The 22,131-nt window shown below is 42.6% G+C and overlaps 1 protein-coding gene across 1 annotated transcript in view; it reads left to right on the forward strand.

The window, feature by feature from the left end:
- Positions 1-22,131, forward strand: part of Cpne4 (copine 4) — a 348,290-nt gene that overhangs the window by 202,946 nt on the left and 123,213 nt on the right. Inside the window, exons 3-4 of the mRNA XM_059267087.1 lie at positions 9,841-9,912; positions 10,949-11,023. Coding sequence (XP_059123070.1) covers positions 9,841-9,912; positions 10,949-11,023 — 147 coding nt within the window. The remainder of the gene's footprint in view (positions 1-9,840; positions 9,913-10,948; positions 11,024-22,131) is intronic.

The following is a 22,131-nucleotide window of genomic DNA, read 5'->3' on the forward strand; positions in this document are numbered from 1 at the left end:
GAGTATTTTTGCCCTGTTTTGCCCTTGTCAAGGATCTTTTATGATCACATGTTAATTTCTCTCATATTGGATAGTACGTTAACTGAATTCTAAAGATAAAAACTGAGACATGGTACTGCCACTAGACTCAGTGCTGAAATATTTGCACCAGTTACTTCATTAGTCTTCCTGAAACTCCAGAGATACCATGACTTCCTGGTCTGTCTGTGACACACTTGAACCTTGAAGTAACTTGCTGTGCAAGTGCCACCGGGGCCATGATTTTAGCCCAGGCTTTCTGACTCTTAGAGCAGATCTGTGTCTCAACAACAGAGCAGTTCTGCACCTGACACAGACCTTTTGGCCTCTTTGGCAGCACTTTTAGTACAAGTAGTACAAGCTCTAGAGATGAGCTGATCCCCAAGAAAGAATATCTACAAAGCCTACCTCATCTGTGGGTCCATGGGATAAAGTCTTTTAAATCTCTAGGTCCTTGAGTTCATGTGACAGTGAACTGTAACAGTTTCGGAATCCTTTGTTTCCCAGCCCCACCCTCAGCTCTCTGTAAGGTTTGCTGAACCCCAGGCTCTTTCTACAAACACCCAAGATCTTCCACATGACATCTATCAAGAAAGATCGTCTGTCCCTCAACCACATCATTTGTAGAAAATGGATTTATTGTTTTACTGCATGTAAGGGATTACCTGCTCAAAACTCACCCTTCTTTTTACTACTGAGAGATAGTTCAAGTGCTTTGGTATACACTACAGATTTTCTTCCATTATGCATGTATACACAGTTCTTTTTCTAAATAAATACTCGTCACCTATGAATGCTTTTTATTGCTATGTCTTCTTCTGTTTTTATTTCTGTGTTTTGTTTCATTTTTATTGCTCTGTTTTGTTTTGATGGGGACTCATGTGTCCCTGGCTGGTCCTGAACTCTCTATTCTGCAGATAATCTTGAACTTCATAGTGCTGAGGATTGAAGCAAGGGCTTTATGCATGCTAGATTTACCATCTGCTACCCAAGACACATCCCTAGCCTTGTTGCTTGACTTTTTACAACAAATATACAGCAAACCTGTCAGTGTGAATGTGCATGCTTTTGCTTCATTAATTTTAAAAGACATGTGGCAAAATTGGTGTAGCATGTTCTCTGTTATAGATATTAAAGCTGTTTCCAGTCCTTTGTCATTTTGTACAACATCTGGATGAACATCTTATTCTATGGATCTTTCAGCCCTTTAGATATTGCTTTTCCTCTAGAACAACTTAACAGGAATGTTTGGACACCAATTTTAAGGCCATTGACACAAATTGCTGATGATCCATACAGAAACTTTGCAGAACTTACACATCCCTTCTTGGTGCACAAAGGTCCCCTCAACTGCATCTTCAGTAACATCTCCAATTTCTTATTTTTGAATGAGTCTCTCTTTGAGCTTTTATCACTACACAAATGAGAAGACAGACCCTGCCCTGAATTAGATGCTCCCTCCTCACACATAGACCTTTCTCTAGCCCCAGATGAGCAGGGAGAACACAGAGGGCTGAATGCCATCCCTCAGTCCTGGAGGTTAGTTCCCTACTGATGGGTTTGTTCAAGGGTATTGTGGGATAATCTTTTTGTACACCGTGAAGATGTGTTGCTGCCAAGGCACCTTCGGAATGGTTTAATAAAGAGCTGAATGGCCAATAGCTAGGGAGGAGAGGATAGATGGGAGAGAGAGGAACTATGGGAAGAAAAGAGGCAGGATTCACCAGCCAGACACAGAGAAAGTGGAACACACGGTACTGAGCAGAGAGAGCCACATGGCAGAATGCAGATTAATATAAATGGGTTAATTTAAGTTTTAAGAGCTAGTTGAGAACAAGCCTAAGATAAGGCCAAGCTTTCATAATTAATAGTAAGTGTCTATGTCATTATTTGGGAGCTGGTGGTCCAAAGAAAGTCCACCTACACAAGGATTGAGGATAAGTGAATTAGGGTGACATTGCTAAGGGCTCAGCCTAGAAGGCTGCCTCACTCTTAGTCCTGCCTCATTCCCTTTCATATACTCCCTGTCTGCCCCCTTTTCCATTCATTATTCATGCATTAGAGACTCCCAGGACAGTACACTTCCTCAGATATCCAACAATAAAGGTAATAACTCCATGATGGCTCACAGACATCTTAGATTCAACAGCCCAATCCAAACTCACTGTCTCCCCTTGCATTCCCCAGAGCCCCTTTCATCAACCCTTCCTTTAGAGGGGCCCAGGCAGTGAGTGGCACCTTCATCCTCCCAGATGCTGGAGAAATGAGTCTGGAAGCCTTTCCTCACCTCTCGCTCCCTACCCTTCCTATCATCTGATCATGAGGCCTGATCAATCCAGTGTCTTCCGTGTCTCTATCAGCCCATCTTTTCTTCTACCTCCAGGCCCCAGTCCAAACCAATAGGTGACTATAATTATCTCTAAGTGGTGATTGATTGAACAGGACAGGAGGGAAGAAAGAAATAGCATTTTCTAAGCACCTATTGCCTGGTTCTGTAATCTTGTTAATGGTCATTATATACACGAGAAATTCATGCCATAGATAATATGATAGTTGGACCTTCATAGTCAGCCTTAGAAGGAGGAAGTGGCCAAATAAGGGAATAGACCTCGGTGGCTAGCTTTAGGAATGTAATCTAATGGTTTTAAGCAAAGCAGAGGGAGTCGGGGAGAAGGGCAAGGCCTGCCAGAGCCATGCTTGCCACACTTGAGATGGCCAGAGTCCCTTCTGTCCTGCCTCTGTCATTCCTGGGAATTGTAATAGTCTGTAGTAATGAATGTGGACTCTGTAACTAGACTGTCTGGATTCAGATCACAGATTACTTACTGGCTGCGAAAGTCTGAGTAAGTTACCTTTTTTGTTGTGGGCTAAGCAATAGCCCTCAAAAATTGTGTCTATGTCCCGTGAGCATGACCCCAATTAGCAAAAGCTTTTATAGTCTGAAGTGAACAGTCTCAAGATGAGGAAGTCTTGGGTGAGCCAGGTAAGTTCTTTATCCATTAACAAGTGCCCTGATGAGAGACACACAGAAGAGGAAAGAGCCATCTAAAGAAAAAGGAGATAGAGTGACTCAGCCACAAGCAGAGGACCGGGGCAGCCACCAGAAGCTGAAGGAACAAGATTCAAAATGCCCCCCAGATCCTCTGAGGGAGCAAGGCCCTGCCAATGCCTTGGTTTTGAACTTCTGCCCTCTGGAGCCCCAGGACAGAATTAAATTGGTTTGCTTTAAGCTGCAAGTCTGTAGTTCTTTGTTCCCTCAGCCTTGGCAAGCCACAGGCTCTCCACATCTTAGTTTTCTCCTCTGTTGGTGAGCATATAGCCGTGCTTCATTGGCTGCCCTGAGAATCGAGCCCATCCGTACCCAGAGGTCCTCTACAGCAGCAGCTACCACACAGTCAGAGCTTTCTAGGTTGTATTTATAACAATTCTTAGTCATGTGACCTTTAACAATAAGGACACTTAGTCTACCCCAAAACCAGGTTAACATCTTTCATTTAAAAAATGCAAAGGCCATAGAGTCCGGCTCTATGGACTGCTGATGCTTGATTGCCAGCCTTGGGACAGACAATCTACAACCTGCCAAAGACGGTGGTTGAAAAGCTGATGTGTGTCCTTGTCCTGATAGAATACTCTGGCCTGGACCCTGAGCTGGGTGAACAACCCTTTCTTCTTTCTCCTGATTGCCTGTGGTGTGGCAGGCGGGGCTGGGATGAGGGACACGTGACTGCTGAGTAGTCACTAACCTGAGTCATTTGTGATGGTCACGTGGCCTTACACAAGTGACAAGGCAAAGGTGAGTTATTAGTGCACAGAAGGATTTCAACCCTAATCCCTCTCCCTCTCTGAAATGTTCCCTCCTCTCCAACTCTTGCTAATGAAGTCAGAGAACGGGTAAAAGCCTGTAATTACACTGAAGTAATTAGAATCCTACTTAATAGAAAGCTTAAGGCAGAAAGCCCAAACCAATAGATCACCCACTGAGACCATCACCCTCTCTACCCTTCTGAATTGTTCTCCCCAGGATGGACCTTTGGTGGGCTCCACTTAAAGGCCAAGGACTGTACTTAGTTCGTGTAAGATGTAAGCACACAGGCACACTGCCATCCTCTCTCCTAGATGCCTAACAAAGCTTCAGAATTGTGTCTGTCTAGCCTGGCCTTAGTGGTACCAGTCTCTAATACAGTGGTTCTCAACCTGTGGGTTCGACCCCCGAGGGGTCAAACAACCTTTTCACAGGAGTCGCCTAAGACCATCAGAAAAGACAGATCTTTACATTATGATTCATAACAGTAGCAAAATCACAGTTATGAAGTAGCAATGAAATTAATTATATTAATTATAAGGGTCACCACAACATGACAAATTGTATTAAAGGGTTGCAGCATTAGGAAGATTGAGAACCACTGTTCTAATCCCAGGTACTTGGGAGGCTAAAGCAAGAGATTCACAAGTCCAAAGCCTGCTTGAGCTACAGAGTGAGTTCAAGGACAACCCGGGCCACTTACTGAGAACCTATCTCAAGATAAAAAGTAAAAATTGGGTAGAGAGATGTAACTCAGTGGTAAAACCTTAGCTTTAATCCCCAGGACTTAAGATGGGGGAGGCAGGTTGTGCCTTTCTTAACTCCTACAACTTTTCCTCCTTGGTGAAACTCCAACAGGATAAATTAGTTTAAAACCCCCTTTAAATACATCTTCAAAATCTGATCACATTGAACACTGAAGTTATTTGTCTTTCTGTGTTCTCACTTTCTAGCTCACAGAAAAGGAGGCAGGGTGTTTATATACCAAGTCTACCCATCCTTGATTGAGGGCTGCTCCCTAAAAGTACTAGTTCTTCCCACTTCCTGTTTCCTGTGTCTATGGATAAGAGGCATGAGTACCACTCAAAACATAGAGATGGCCAGTGTGGCTGTAGGAAGGTTGACCTGCTCTACAAGAGGAAAGCCTGTGAGGTTCTTGGCAAGTCTCCTGTCTGCTGCAGAAAACTGCCGGGATTTTAGTTTTTTGTTTGTTTGTTTGTTTTGTTTTGTTTTCTATAGCTGTGGGTCTAGAAATTGTATTAGCAAACACATAAGAAGGGGGGAAGCCGAATGAACAAATGACAGTACCTAGGAATGGAGAGAGAACTCAGCTGGTAAAGTGCTTCCTGAACAAACATGAGGAACTGAGTTTCACAGCTAGCACCCACATAGTCAAAGCTGGGCACAGCACCACGGGCCAGAAATCCCCGTGCTGGGGAAGCAGAGAAAGGTGGGTCCCTGGAGCAGACGAGCTAGCTAATCTAGAGGAGGCATCGAACTCTGGGTTCAGTGAAGGATCCTGTCTCCCCAAATAAGGTGAAGAATGACGAAAGAAGACAATCAATATGGATTCCTGCCCAACCCCTGCCCGATCCCTGGCAATATCCACTCTGCTCCCCCATATCCATGCTCTGCTCCCTGAACCTGTGTGTAGTGCTTTCCATGCAAAACTACATACGTGCTTGTCCTCAAGGACTCACAGCTAAAGCTCTGAGATTTCCCGAGGCTGACATGTTAAACCTGCTTTAATTGGTGACTCCCAGTTGTATTTCACAAGTGTATTTACCATGCACTTGTCTTTAAATAGTGACAAGTTTTAGAGCACATGCTTTAGAGATTAACAGTCAGGCTAATAGGGGAGCGATTAAAAATATAAACATTTTCCCCCTTCCATGTTAACATGTTCATTGATACACCTTGTTCCGGTCTTGTTTATGCAGCCGTTTCTAGGAGAGACTGTTTCACAGCTGACTTCTGGTATTCTGACTCTTACAATCTTTCCTCCTTTTCTGAGGGGTTCTCTGAGCCACAGATGCAGGAGCTGCGATATAGATGTATCCATTGGAACTGGGCTCCCCACAATGTTGATCTCTGCCTTGGGTCCAGTTGTGGTTTTTCTGTGATTGGTGAAAGAGAAGTTTCTTTAATGAGAGGTGGTAGCTACACTTATCTGCGGTATAAGGATAAGATTTAGATGTGGTGAGGAATGGTGCTGTGCTAGTCCAGTGTTGGTCCTAGATTCTTTTCTAAGACCCCACTTGCCTAGCTTTCCAATACCATACATGATTTCCTTCCTGTGAATGGATCTTAAGTCCAATTAGACAGCTGTTGATTGACACCGACATGTGAGTACCACTTACTGCACCTTTATGCAAACAACTACAGTCAACTCCTGACTGCTGGGAGAAGGAGAATTACTTTCTCCCAGGGATGATCCCTCTTTATAGGTTGTCCAATGCAGAGTGGTCAACCTTGATTCCATGTATGCAAAAACTGACTCAGCAAATTGTGTGTGTGTGTGTGTGTGTGTGTGTGTGTGTGTGTGTGTACAGTCTGCTAAGTATCCATCTATATGTATATGGGTGTATGTATGTATGTATATATATATATATATATGGGTGCACACATATATACATATGCATATACATATATACATACATATAAATATCAACACTATAACAATAATCAAAGAAAAAGAGCTATCAACTTGAGTGGAGGACATAAGAGGAGTTTGAGGGATGGTAATTGGGAGGGGCTAGAGGAGAGAAAAAGATCAGGGAAAATTATGTATTCTATTTAAATTAAAAATATTATAAATATATTTTGACTGATTTTTCTCCACCCTTGTAGCCTATGAGCCAATGTTTGACACATAGAAGCTAGTCAATAAATATCTGCTACTGTAGTAATTTATAAAAAGAATCCTGAGAATATTTTCACTAAAAACAGCCTTACGACAAATGTGTGTCTAGTCACCAAATGACTGTTTTGAAATATAACTGATTATACATTTGCTACGACATGGGCTTAAATGTTTATTTTCCTGGCTTTGTTCCTATTTGTTTAAATGAAACCCTGGGCTTTACTGAAAATAGAGACCCATGCTGTTAGACACCACTGTCATCCTCATTGGAGGAGTCTGCCCTCCCCCTTGACCGGGGGTGGATGCAGACCAGATTCCCAGCAGTACAAATGTCCCTTTGGTCCAACTTTGCTAACCCAGGGGGCTTCAACTCCCATCCTTTCTCTCTCTATGTCACCCTTTTGTTGTGTGCTAAGGTCTGCAGCTGTGACCCTGCCACAGGGTGAAAAGAATCAAATTAGAGGACTTTTGACAGGTACATCCCCTTTAGCCTTGAAGCCATGCAAACCTTATTATTTGTTGGCCTCAAATGTCAGCTGCAGCCAGGGTGAGTCCTTGTCACTCTGCCTTCCTCATTCCAAGGCATGACCTAAGGTCTCCCCCAGCCTGCTGCAGTCGTTTCAAAAGCAACAGAGCATGTGGGGTTTGCAGTGAACAGACTTCTCTATAGATCAACACCCCAGCTGGGCATCCATGCTATTTTTGCCCAAGAACCCCAAGAGCGGCAGCATCAGTGACAGCCCACTGCATGTCTATCATTGTTACCATGAAAGCATTGAAACCTTAATTATTACTCATTCTTTGAAGCTGAGTTGGAGGCCTGGAGACTCTAAAGCAGGTTATTATTGCCTGCTTGGTTAGCCACTTGTACCCCAAATGCCCACTTCCTAACATGAAGGCGGGAGTGAGCACAGAGTAACAGGCTACTATCCATGCCCTGCAAATGAAGTGCTGGTATGTCTAGATAAGAGTGATGAGGATGCATGGGGCTGGGGAAAGGACTCAACAGGGGAAGTGCTTGCCTCACAAGTGTGAGGATCCATGTTTTATCTCCAGAACCCATGTGAAGAAAATAAACAAATAAAAGCCAAGAGTGGTGGTGTGCACTAATAATCCCAGTGCTGGGAAAAGAGAGACAGGTGCCTCTCTAGGACTTACTGGCCAGTTGGCCTAGCTAAACTGGCATACCAGGCCTGTGAGAAACCCTATCTCGAAACCTGTCAGCCTAAGGTTGTTGGGATCAACTGGACCCAGGGGCAGTTAAGCAGTGTGGATAAAGCAGGAGGGAAATAGAAAGAAATGCCTCAGGATAACAAGTCAACTTGTAAAATGCCTTGAGTCAGATGCTGCCCAGTTTCTACTCACAGATAACAACTGTTTTTTTTTTGTTTTTTTTTCATTTACTCTTGACATCCTCCCCACTCCCCTGCTGCTTTATGAGGTCAGGTGTGACATCTGGTTTTGCTTCCACATCTATTCACAAAGTCTCGCAGCATGCAGCGGGGACTGGATAAAAGTCTGCAGAGTTAAGGCATCTGACACAGTGATGTGTTCCTTACGTGGGAGGATTGGTTGCAGATGTCATTGAGGTTGTCACAGTTATCATCAGTGTTACCAGCATCATTGGTGTGACCGTCAGGTAGCTTTATGTCGGGAATACTCTCTGCTCTTCAGACCACAGCATGATGAGCATCTTGAGAATATGATTCTGATGGATCTGTCATTCTGTTCAGCCTGGGAATGTCTTACAGATGTCTTCCCTCTGGCCAGAATCCTCTGTATTTTCACTACTCTGAGAGACAGAAAACACACAGTATGAGAATTTCAGAGAATGGGTTTGTCTCACCTGCTTTTTACACTGACTTCTTCTCCTGTCCTCTGTGATTATCAAAAAAAAAAAAAAAAAAAAAAAAGCAGCTTCCTCCAAATGTGGTAGATTTGGGGGGAAAAAAAGCATTTATTACCTCACCATTTCTTGTTTCCAGAATCAGGGTATGGCTTTTTTAAGTCTTCTAGACAAGGGCCCGTCAAAAGTGTAATCAGCGTGCTGCTGTCCCTGGGCTCAGCTTGCGGGTGGGGGGTTTCCTCCCAGGCTCATGACTTTTTAACCCTGCTGTTAAGAAGGAGCCATCAGCTCTTCTCCATGTGAGGCTTTGTACAGGGCTGACTTACAATATGGTTGTTTGCTGTCCCCCAGAATAACAGGAGAGATAGGAGTTCCATGCCTCCGCTTCCCTAATGACTAGAAGCAGTCACTGTACCACCTCATACTCAAGAGAGAGGCTCACACCATAGCACCACACCAGGAAGCTAGCATCACCAAGACCATATTAGATAGAAGCTGCCCGCCAAAGAGAGGGATGTTTTCCTTAAGTGCAGGCACAGCATCACCTTGATTCTCTTCACTCCATTCCCCTTTGGACATAGCTTATGTAGCCATCCCAACCACAATGCCTTGCCAAGCTTACCTTTCACAAATAGGAAAACAAACAAACAAACAAACAAAAACAGGGGGAATCAGGGAGAGAAGCAAGTTCTTCTAAGAATAACTTCCAATACGATGATATAGCTGTCCCTGTGTGCATGCTCTGACACTGGGTCGTGAAAAGCACCCCAGTTACTCCTGTGGGCTTGTCTGAGCATTGGTTTCCTGATGAGACACATAGCTCCCTGATGAACATATTAAAAATAGAACTCCAGAGGTTACAGACCCAGAAGTTACATATTTACACATCCCCCCCCCCGCACCTGCTTTGTAAAGATTTGATGCTAATTTCAGATGATTATGAAGCCTCCTTTCCGTTAGCTTGATGTACATGTTCAACAGTGCCCTCCTGATTCTGATGTAAATGCCTCAGCAACAGTTACGCCACTGTGGCCCAAATGAGTTATTTAAATTCCTCACCCCCTTTCTCACAGCACACAAGGAAGGAGGAAATAGAGGGCTAATATAGAGGGCTAATTCATTTTTAGAGAGGCCCAGGGACAAAACTGGACTCATAAATGGATATGGATATATATATATATATATATATATATATATATATATATATATAATTTCAGGTGGAGCTGTCAGTGAAGCGTTTGGCAGAGGAGAATGTTTTAAAACAGGTCTGTAGCTGCATATGTAGCATTTTCCTTTTGTTTCCGCTTGCAGATTGTATCCCAGAGAAAGCTTTCCAAGTCCTTGCTGAAGCATGGGAACACAGCCGGAAAATCCTCCATCACGGTAAGCTGTCCCTGCAGTGGCAACAGGTGTCAGACCTCATGCATTCGCTGATCCAAAAGAGACGCTAGGATGGCGAACTCCTCTGCCTGCTGGGAGCTGACTGAAATACCCAAGGCTTCTCCGTCTTTTTTTCCCCCTTCTTTTTCTTTCTTGTTAAAACCATTTTGATCCTTCTACCCTTAGGGAGAATGGGAAGGAAAGTAGATTTGAAAGTGGGGTCACTCACTTCTGCTGAGAGCTTCTGCAATCACGCTAGAAATCACAAGACAGAGTAGGAACGAGAAGAACGTGGACTTTATTGGACACAGGAAGAATACAGAATTGACTGGGGTTTTCGGATTGGCAAAGTGCCACCCACTGGCCCCCCTCAATAATTTTATTTTAAAAGCATTTAGTTCAAAGTTTGGTTTGCTTCCCAGGGAGAGGCCAACCTTAATATTCTTCATTGAGTAATAGAATGGAGCTCTGTTGCTTGGTTCTGTAGACAGTAGTTATTTAAGCAAATTTATTCTTTATTTAAAATGAAATAAATGCCAAAATTCAGTTCCTTTTTGATACTAGCAATGGATGAATTGCTCAATAGTTAGTGAGTCTGGAGACTTGTTAAAGAAAAGGCAGGTACTTTAAATTTTGGGGGGCGGGGATAGGATCTCACTATGTAGCCCTGGGTGGCCTGGAACTTGTTATATAGACCAGGCTAGCCTCAAACTCACAGAGATAGTGCTACTTCTGCCTCCTAAATGCTGGAATTTAAAGCATGCATCTCCATATCCAGAAAGATAATTGCTGCTCCTGATGGCTCCATCTCACATTTCACACTCCTCATATGAAAGCTACTCACACACTGCTCGGTATTCTAGTGAGCTCCCTTCCAGAGCTGAAAATGGTACACCACATGCATAAGGAGTGTGGAGAAACTTCTTGCCCAATGCCTGTGTTTGTTTATTTTGAGACCAAAATTACCCAGAGGTGCTGATAGGCTCCTGGACTGACGGGTCCACTCTCTACAGCAGCTGATGTGTGCCTTTTCCCTTAGGTGATTGCTGAAGAATTATCAGGCAATGATGACTATGTGGAGCTTGCATTCAATGCACGGAAATTGGATGATAAGGTAAAACGTCTCGCATTGACCTCATTGAAGGAAGTAATAAAGCTAAGACACACAGTTTAATCAGATTCCTCCTCGCAGCTATTTTTCCCTTTCAACCCACATTATTAAACACATCAAAGACATCAGAGAGGTCTGGAAGGCGAGGTTTTCCCCAAATGGAGAAGCATTTGGTAAGACAATTTGGTAAGACTAAGTCATCTTTTGTTTCCAAATGCCAGAGGTCAGCTGTGCCCAGGAAAATATGACTTTCCCCCATCATTAAGATCATTCTAAAGAAAAAGAGAAGCCTTGAAGGGGAGTCTGATAACATATCAGTAAGCATCTGTGTCTGCCAAGTTCAGTTAAGAGCTTTGCATACACTGTCTCATTCAGTCATTTGTACAGTCCTCACGTAAGTGGCAGTATTAATGCAGATGAAGAAAGAGATTAAAAGATGAAATAACTGGTCCAAGCTTCCTCCATGTCACAGTCCAGAGCCACTGGGTAACAGACACCAAGACAGAATGAAAGCCACAAAGATTGTATCTACGGAAATGCCTATGGGTTGCATAAGGGGAAAGCTGAGAGAAAATGTGGTCATGAGGAAATTCTGACCCCAAATGAAAAAGAGATGAGTGAGTATGGATAGAAGTCCCCTAAAATGCTACCTAGATCAAGAGAGGTTCAGTAAAACCATTAGGAAGTTCCAGAGCCAAAGTTGGCCACTGAGAACTGTGTCTCCCAGCCAATAGCCTGCCTTAATGTCCCTTATGTACTTAGTTATTAGACAGAGCAGCCCTAGCAGTCCGGCCACAGTACAAATGCAAGGATGGACATCAGAGCTCAGAAGCCTATAACCCTTGGTCAGTTCCATTCCCCAGAGAAAGAGTGTGCAAGGTATGTTTCCATGGCTACCACATCCTGATAGTAAGTGATAAAATTGAAGATCCAACCCCATGTCAGTCTTCTTTCCATCATGCTCTTTCCATGGTAACATCCACCCGATCACCCAGTTAGTCCTGAGTGTGTGTGTATGTGTGTGTGTGTGTGAGTGTATGTGTGTGTGTAGGCCCTACACCTTACAAAGACTCCCAGTTTAACCATATTGTATCTATGATTTCCCTTCAAATATATCCTTAAGTATAAAACCATGTCGCATCTGTAATTATTTACACAGGATTCCATCTTCCCGGAGTAAGAATCAATTTTTACATACATTCTCTTATTTGTTAGTTTATTCCTTCATTCATCATTCATTTCCCAAACTGTATGGGGTGTTTATTAGCAACAAGGTGCTAAGAAGGAGACACACCACTCTCACACCACAGCCTGGACTTCATCATCTAAGTTAGATATAAATCAAAAAACTACATGACATATAAATGTTATAGTGATGTGCAAGATATGATAATTGGTGTATGAACATGAGTGTCTAGGAAGGGTGGCTGCTCATTCTGCCCGGCAATATCAGGAGAAACTTTAAACCTTATAAACTAAGTGTATGCATGCCTCTGTGTGTGTGTGTGTGTGTGTGTGTGTGTGTGTGTGTGTGTGTGTGTGTTTGAATATTGTTCCTCAGGAGCCATTCTTCTTTTTTAAAACAGGGTTTGTCACTGGGACTTAGAATATACTGATTATGCTGGACTTCCTGGCCCGAAAACCCCAGGGAGCTATACATTTCTGTGTCCCCACCATGGAGACTACAAACCTATATTACCAAGTCTAGATATTTTTCTTCTATTTATTCTTTGAAATTTTTGCGCACATGTATCTTGATCATATCCTTTCAGGGCCCTGGCCAACACATTTCTCTCCCAACTTCATGGTTTTTTTTTTAATTAAAAAATTAAAACCCACTGAGTCCAATTAATGCTGCCTATATGCACATAGGTGTGGAGCTATCCACTGGGGTGTGGGCACTTACCAGTAACCAACCCTCTCTACACCTGCAAAACTGATTCCCCCAAGAAGCCATCAACTGCCAATACCTCAGCTAGGAGTGAGGCCTGGGGAGCCCCTCTGCACTCCACATTGGAATTTTTCCCTGGCTTGATTGTGTGCAGGCCTTGTGAAGATGACCACAGCCGCTGTGAGGTCATGTGTGCCGTGGCCGTGTCACATCCAGAAGACAGCACTTCCCAGCTCTCCTCCCCATCCTCCGGCTCTTACATCCTTTCCATCTGACCTTCTACAAATTCTCTGAACACTGGGGGAAGGGTTGATAAAGGTATCTCATCTGTGGCTGGGCACCCTCAGTCAATCCCAACACTTTGACCAGTTTTGAGTCTCTACATTACCCACCACTCACGGCGATAAGAAGCTTCTGGTCGAGGTTGAGATCAACACAAATCTATGGATAGAGGCAGGGATGCTTAGGAAGGCAGTTTGACACCCATTTAGCCAAATAACACCAAGAGTTCTTCCTCTTAGGTTTATGACTTCAGTAGCCATGGGTTTTAACCGTATTTATAAAACCAGACAGGAATCCTCTTTTGTGGAACAGCCCTCAGATCCAATCAAGAGAGCAGTTGGTTACCCCATAAATAGTTTTGCCACTATCACACAAGTGGACACATCTTGTCTGGCAGGTTGGTTTTGTAGCACTGAGGGTCCAGTGCTGGGTAAGACCATCGATGTCTTTTTCCCCAGCAGCCTGCACAGCAAGTGTCAGCACTGTGAGAACGAGCTAGCTGTTAGGTAGAGAATTTTCTGACCAGTTCATGACTGGCTTCTCTATGTTTTGCAGTCAAAGTGGGTGGTGTCTTCAGCAGGAGAGTCTTACCATCAAGTTCTCACACCCAGCTTTTTACACATGTTCTACAGATTGAACACAGTCCTCACACTTACTAAGCATTTATCAACTGAGTTATTCCTTCAGCCCCACAAACTATGTACCATTCAGTGTCTTGTTTTGTTTTGTTTTATGTCTGAAGGAGCTAATGTGAAACGTTTACAAAGTGGTCTCTGTTGGTGTTCAGAGCTGAGTGCTGGATCTGCAGTGCACCCAGTGGACTGGGGGGTTGGGCTTTAAATCCTCGCCCTCTCATGACTATTAAGCTCCCCCTCTTCCAGTGTCTTCCCCAGTCTCAGAAGAGTTCACAACAATGCCCTGCGGTCTCTTTGCAGCGAGCATAATAGTTGGAGGTTGCTCATTTCACGGCTTGCAATGGTTTCTCATCTTCTGTTGTCCTCGTAGTGCCTCTAATTTGTTCTCAGTAACTAACGTTACAGCACAAGGGCCTGGAGGTTTGTTAGCGGCTCTACAGGCTCTAAGGAACTTGAACAGTTTCCCTTTTGTTCATAGGAAAGAGCCGCTGTCACATTTCCCATGGTTCTAAAAGGCAGCTGGTACCTGGCACTTGGGCTGGCCAGAGGCTGGGCTCAGCAGGATCTCAATAGAGTACCTACATGACAGATATCCTGTAGCAGGCCTGGCCTCTCCCAGAAAGTGCCTCTCAAGAACCATGTAGGAACTTCAAACAATTTGCTGACTCAATCTTAGAAGTCATACACCAGACATACGAGCAGGGAAGTAGACCCCAGGTCTATGGGAAAATGGCAAAACCCATGTTATAGAAAATATGTATACCCCAAACATTGTGGAAGCCATCATTGGAAAATTTGGAACTCCCATAATATTTTTTTTGCTAGATCAGAATAACACAGTACAATTTTTTCCTTTCACAAGCAGAAAAAAAAAAATGTTTCTGGAAATTCTCAAGGAAGATTTTTTTCCAGTCTTTTAGCTTTAAATAATTTTGCAACCACTTACGTGGTCAGCAGATATAGTCACTGGCTAGAAATCAATGACTAAAAGCCGTTATGATACAAATAAGTTCTTGGGTTTTATTATATTAGTGAGTAACATTAAAGTAACTGATTTCCATATACATCTAAAATTGCAGCATGAATCTGTGGGGGAAATGGGCTGTATCCAGCTCATATCAGTCACAGAACATCAGAATCCCATCTCCTGCTTAGTCTAGTAACATCCAAGTATTTAAATACTGCAGGTTAAAAAAAAAAAAGCACTGCTCTATCCATCTGCCTTCTTTTATAGATGGCAAATTGAGATTCTGAGATGTGAAATGATTCACCTAAAGCTATATGAATAAACTCAAAACAAAAAGCAAAAATCAAGGACAGAGAATGACCCAGGAAGTCTCCCGAGTCCCAGCCAAAGCTTGGGTTGCTTTCAGGAGGTAGGACACTTGGTTCAGAGGAACAGGAAGCCGGGAGAGGGAAGGTGAGGACATGCTGGAGGTCAGTGGTTGTCAAAGGGAGATCTCGTATCTGTGCACCCTTCCACGGAAATCCCCAAAGTTAAACCTGTTTCTATAGTAACACCATGACATCTTTTCTCTTTTGAGTCTCACTCTCTCACTCATGAACAATGATGTTTTCCCAAGGGCAAATAAACCACAATGAGTACAGGAGCAGATATGAGAACCCAGCTTCCTCTCCTTCCTACTGAGGTCACTAGACTGATGTGCACAAATGTTAAATAACACTCTCCTCACTACCTCCTTGAAATTGGAAAATACGTTATTTTCCCAATAAAATGCTATTTTGTTATGTCTTGAGTTTTGTCATTTAAAAAATAATATAGCAGATGAATATTTTTAAATGTATAAACTTTATGATGTTTTATGTATTAACTAATACAAACCACATAAAAAGTCTGGGGGTCCCCAACAATTTTTAAAAATGCAAAGGAATATTAAGAAAAAAAAGTCTGAGAACTGTTGTTGTAGGATTCACAAGGGAGTACTAAGTGCTTTTGCAAACCGCAGTGATAAAGAAATATGTCCACTCTTCTTGGCAGAAAGTAACATTTTTTTAGCTTGCTCTATCCTGTTCAACAGACAAGCAGCCATCTACCCAAGTTGGACATCTTTGAAACCTGACAAGTATTTGTCATTAAGAACCAGTACATAAAATAAATTACATTTGTGAAGAGTAACTTATTTATCTAATATTAATGTACTCACTTAATGGAGAAAGAGAGAGCCTTTATCATTTCTTTTGTCATATTAGCATGCATTTATTATATTAGTAGGCAGTTGGCAATTAGCCTAACAGGTAGGCACACAGATGCATCTAGTAACCACTTTGGAACATGAAAGCTAATAGGATGTTCCTTCTCCTCCCTTCCCTGAGAAAGTATCCATGCTGGTGTAGAGAAACTGCTTCTTCCATTGGCCTCCACATCTGTAAAGGATGTCATTATAGATTGCATTTTAATGTCCCCATGAAGCTAGCTTGATGGAGTGGTAGATGACTAAGCAGATCTGTCTCTAAAATAGAGGTTGTCAAACTTCTCCTGCGAAGGGCCAGATGGTAAGTATCGTAGGTTTTATAAGCCATATGGTCTTTGTTCCTATCACTCAGCTGTGTCTTAAAGCATGAAGACGGCCATAAATGAAACATAAATGAATGGGTGTGGCAGTGGTCCAATAAAACTTTATTCATAAAAACAATGGCTAGATTTGTCTCTCATGTCGTAGTTAGCTGACTCCTGCTTTAAAGAGATGTGAAATCTTTGCTCGTGGCCCTGTGTTTCACTGTGCTTGTATATGGCTGCCTGGGAATGGTGGTCTAGTCGGCATAAATGATGGAAAAGTTATAGTTGCTAAGCACAGCCCCAGTGTACCAGGGGTCAAGTGTCTAACCCACCTCATCCCTAAGATACTAACCGTATTTTCAAAGGTAGGCCCTTTTATTTCTAACTTACAGACAGAACACAGGGAGCTTAAAAATTTTCCCACAGTCACAAAGGCAACCAGCCATGGGGTCTGGGTATGGCACCTCTTTCTCCCAGTTCCTCTACAAACCAGGGTTCTGGTTCAAAGACTACTGCGGGAGATATGCACTGCTCCATTTTCTCTTTGTTTCTTTATGGAAACTATATTTTTAAATTTGTTTGCTAAGGACAGGTTTCCGATGATTTTTTCCATGCACGTTTAGTTTTGCCTGACTCCCCTCTTTCACACACACATATTTCCCTATTCTCCCTTTCCTCCTCTGTACCTTTTTGTCCCCAGTATCCCCCCTTCCACTTTGTTCTATTATCTCTCTGCCCCTCCCATTTTCCATGGACCCTTTATAATTTCCTGGCCTTTATCCACGTTTATTCCCACCAAGATACACACACACTTAACGATCAGAAGCTAGGAGTCGTGTATGGAAGAGAATGTATGGTATTTATCTACCTGAGCCTAGGTTGTTTGGGTTAATATGCTGTTTTCTGGTTCCATCCAGTTTCCTTCACATTCCACAACTTCATGTTTGTTTATGGCTGAATAGAACTCCCTTGTATAACTGGGCCTCGTTTTCATTATCCGTCTATCAGTTGATACATCTGGGCTGATTTGATTTCCTGGCTATTGTGAAAAGTACATTAGAAATGCAGATGTGTTACATATCTCTGTTAAAGGATGTAGAGCATCTTCTTTTCTTTTCTTTTTTTCTTAAATAGACAAATAGCTGTGTGATAATCTGATATACATATTCAATGTGTAATGAGCATATTATGGAAATTAACATTTTCATCTCCTCAAACATTCGTTATTGCTATTTGTTGGTAACTTTTCCAGTCTTCTTTTATAGTTCTTGAAAATACCACAAATTTCCTAGTCACCCCACATTGCTCTAGAACACTAGGACTGGCCTATCTCTCTCTATTTTCTTTTCTCTACCTCTTTCTACCCACTTCTCCCTCCTTCCCAGTCTTTAGTGACCATTTTTCTACCCTCTCACTTAAGCAAATTTCTTTCATACTGGGTTACAGACCAAAGTAATGTGGCCTACAGGGTATTAAATAATCCACTATAGCAGAACTTGAGTAAAAGGCCTGAGTCATTCACCTTCAACACAGTGAACTGTCCCAAAGACTGCTTTGATGCAAAGAAAACTAAAGAGTCCACATTAAGGTGACCAAACAACTGTGCCCAGAGTTGTTATTTTGAAGATAATGCTTATCCTCATGGATACTTTTTGAATTGCTTTTGAGTGGTTTTGTTTCCAGGAATCAAATGATCATCATCTCCATATTTGAATAGTTCTTCATAGTGTCTGTGTGACTTCTCTGTCCCACTGATAAGTCCCAGAAGCCACCATTTATGAGTGTAACACGTGACAGACACCAGATTCACATGGACAGCTCTTCTACTCTCCCCATACTGCTGTAGAGCAAGAGTGATGTTCTCCTCACTGTGGATGGGAAACTGTAGCTCGAGTTTTCCTGCCTGGCCCACAGTCAGGGCAAATCTCTCTCACCTGCCAGTCCCACAGCCACTCAGACCCGACCAAGTAAACACAGAGACTTATATTGCTTACAAACTGTATGGCCGTGGCAGACTTCTTGCTAACTGTTCTTACAGCTTAAATTAATCCATTTCTATTAATCTATACCTTGCCAAATGGCTCGTGGCTTACCGGCATCTTCACATGCTGTTTGTAATCGTGGAGGCTGGCAGTGTCTCTCTGACTCAGCCTTCCACTTCCCAGCTTTATTCTCCTCCTTGTCCCGCCTACACTTCCTGCCTAGCCAATGGCCAATCAGTGTTTTATTTATTGACTAATTAGCAACACATTTGCCGTACAGAACATCCCACAGCAGGAAACAGGCCATGAGACATTAAACCTGTGCCCAGAATCATCCAGAGTAGATGTGGGAGAGTTTGGATTTGAGAGTAATGCTAAAGCATTTTAGATTTTTACCTATATGAAGTTGAAGACTGCATATAACTCTCCTTTCTTCCTTTCACACTCTGATACCCCCACAGCATCTTTGTGCTAACCCTTGTCAGTTAAAGAAACAGTCCCATATCATAGGAATGAAAGAAATGGTTCGTTCTGGAGTCAGTTATGAGGGACCATGGCCTGGAACACAGATTTAGTTTTTTTTCCCAAACACCATGCTTCAATGAGGCAGCCATTTCATAAACTTTTTATAGCAACAGAGTTTAAACATGCATGAAAGAAAAACACTTTTCAACTTCCTTGACAGGTACCTCAGGTAGGTAGGTAGAGCAAAGCAGGAGGAACTCTGCTCTTGGCCTCCAATGCTGTCTGGCAGCAGTCTTGGCCCTTTGATTAGTAGAACTAGGGGTCTGTTCATACATTCCAAAGGGTCTACCTAATGGTCACAAGAGATGTTAGGTCGTGTACGGAGAGAGCAATAAGTGGCTACCAAAGGAGCAAAAGTTCCCTCTAGGAGAATTTGCTCTGAATTCGCTACATTCTAACCTTCCCACATCATTGAAGTTCTAATTAGTCAATCTGCCTTGGCAGACACAGCTTCCTTCCAGGAATTCTCATTCATACCCTGAACAGTGTTTTTAAACAATGTGGAAAATGAGGGGCTGGAGAGATGGCTCAGCAGTAAGAGCTCTGACTGCTTTTCCAGAGGTCCTGAGTTCAATTCCCAGAAACCACATGGTAGCTCACAATCATCTACAGAGAGAACTAATGCCCTTCTCTGGTGTGCATGTAGATAGAGCACTCATATACATAAAATAAACAAATAAATCTTTTTTTAAAATGTGGAAAGAAATAGAGCATTTTAACATATGACCAAGTAAAAAGTGAGAGGATACTGAATTATACATAAAATATATCTAGATTTACTAAAATACTGTTGATATTTGGGCAAATTGTAATATATTCATTTCAATTGTACCATAGAAAATGACATGTCCAGAATAGTTAAGTTGGTTATTATGTCTTGATTCACTTTCTCTCTGCTCTGCCTCTCTCTGTCTCTGTCTCTGTCTCTCTGCCTCTCTCTGTCTCTGTCTCTGTCTCTGTCTCTGTCTCTCTCTGTGTGTGTGTGTGTGTGTGTGTGTGTGTGTGTGTGTGTGTGTGTATGTAGATAACTTTCAGAAGTCTGCCATCTCCTACTACATTTTGAGTCCTGGAAACTAAAAAGATGTTTGACTTTGGTGACAAGCACCCTTACCCACTGAGACATCTCACTTGCCTTTTAGTTGGGTGTTTTGAGGAGAGGAACGGTGATACAAGAAGAAGAATTTGTGGCTTTGTCTATTGCCTCCTCTCTCAATCCTTCCCCTGATCTTTTAAGGGTCCATCCTTTTCACAAGGCATCCCTTGTAAGTCCTCTCATTCCCAGCATCCCCATCTCTCCTCTATTCATATGAATTGACTCACTGAAGAGTAATACATTTCTCTAAAAAGAAAATGCAGACACAGTCCCATGAGATCAAGCTGTGAGTGACTTACAAGAAGAGAATAAGGAGATGGTCCTCTAGAGAGAAGGACCTTTCCTCAACCCAGTGAATCCCACCCACTGTCTCAGTGGAACCCTTCCATGTCCCATAAGACCTTTACACTCTGTGTTATGAGACATTGTTCCTGGGGAGACATGATGAGACATCTGCTCATCTCAGATAAGGAACCATTACAGACCAAAGTATAGATAACACTAAAGTCTGACTTGGTGATCAGTGAGATTTACTGGGGTCACTTACAGAAATATGGGTGAGGGGTTATTTGCAAGAAAAGAAATGACTCAAAGACAGCTGCATCACCAAAGCCCACCCCAGAATGAGTGACAGCTCAGAAAAGCTGGAACCCTGGAGAGCACTGTACTGTGCAACCTGCAGGAAGCTCAACAGGTAGTTGGGTGTCCTTTCCAGGTGGCTTGGTTGGTCTGACTCTCTTACAGACAGCTCTTCTGGTCTCTGCTTCTTCTAGACTGCTTATCAAGCCCAAGCCTCTTCTTCTTAGCAGCTCAGTTTGTCTGGGCCTGCCTCTCAGCAAACCTTAATACTTATAAATGCTCTTGGGAAGTGAGGGGTTTAGTGAATCTGGTCAATTTTAGGAACTTCCTGAAGCGATTTTGAATTGTTTACTTCCTGAGCTTAACAAGCTTCCCTGAAGGATGGGCTATTTCACCTCCACTTCAAACATCCTATTGTTTCATCTCCCTCTAAACATGTTGTCTTAAGATATCTCACTGTTTAACCTCCCCTTTAACATCGTGTCTTAATGAGCTTCCCTCCAAGATGGAAGATTTTAATCTGGGAAAAAAAACATCTGTACACCACCTTGGAACACTGAGATAGATTTGAAACTCTGAAGTCTTGAATAAACCTGTTGCCTCCCACCAATTTCTTTATCTATTACTTCTTTGAGAATTTCACTTATGCATACAATGTATTTTTAACATATTCACTCCCTAATTTCTCCTAGATCTACCCATCCCAACCCCTCCCAACTATATGTCTCTCTGGAACATAGGACCACACCCAAAAGAAAACTGAATCTCTGCCCCCTGCTCCCCCAAGCCATCAACTGTCAATAGATCCTTAGCTCAGTGTGAGAGTTCATAAGCTCCTCCCCTATCCTTGCTGGAATATTGACTGGCTTGATGTTATGCAAGCTTTGTGCAAGCAACCACAGTTTCTGTGAGTTCTTGAGTGCAGAGGTCCTGCTGTGTCCAGAAGATGTTGTTTAATCTGGTCTTCCCTAGCCTCTGGCTCTTATCACCTCCTCTTCTACAATGGTCCCTGAGCCTTGTGGACAAGAGTAGGATTCAGATATCCCATTGGTGACTGAACACTCACAGACATTTATTCTCCGTACTCTGGCTAGTTATGAATTCCATATTAACCACCATCTACTGCACAAAGAAACTTCTCTGATGATGTCTGAGAGCTACATAGTTCTATGAGGCCTACCGTCAACTTCTGTCTTCTTGGTATTCAGAAGAGAAATACACAATATAAATGTCAGATTCTATGCACCAAGTTATAGATGGGAGTTGTGCTCCCCTCCATATTTCTATTTTTATTTTATATTTTCCTACATTTTCCCATTTTTAAGTAAAAATGATGATAAGAAAAGTTTAAAATTTTCAATAAAGAGGAAAAAGAAAAATAATTGATAGAGTTCTTCCACTGTGGTCAGCAGTTTTTAAGTATAACTCATAATCATCCCTGAGGGGACAATAATCTATTTATGGAGGCAAAGCAGGAGTCCGTGGCACACAGGGACAAGATAACGTGGCCCACATCCATGAGAGAAGGGCTAAGAGAGGGTGTCAACTATATTATTAGATGCATATAAAAACAGAAATAGGTTGAGATGCAAATGCCTTGACGGGT

The sequence above is a fragment of the Peromyscus eremicus genome, chromosome 7 (assembly GCF_949786415.1).
Source record: "Peromyscus eremicus chromosome 7, PerEre_H2_v1, whole genome shotgun sequence".
NCBI classification, from domain to species: domain Eukaryota; kingdom Metazoa; phylum Chordata; class Mammalia; order Rodentia; family Cricetidae; genus Peromyscus; species Peromyscus eremicus.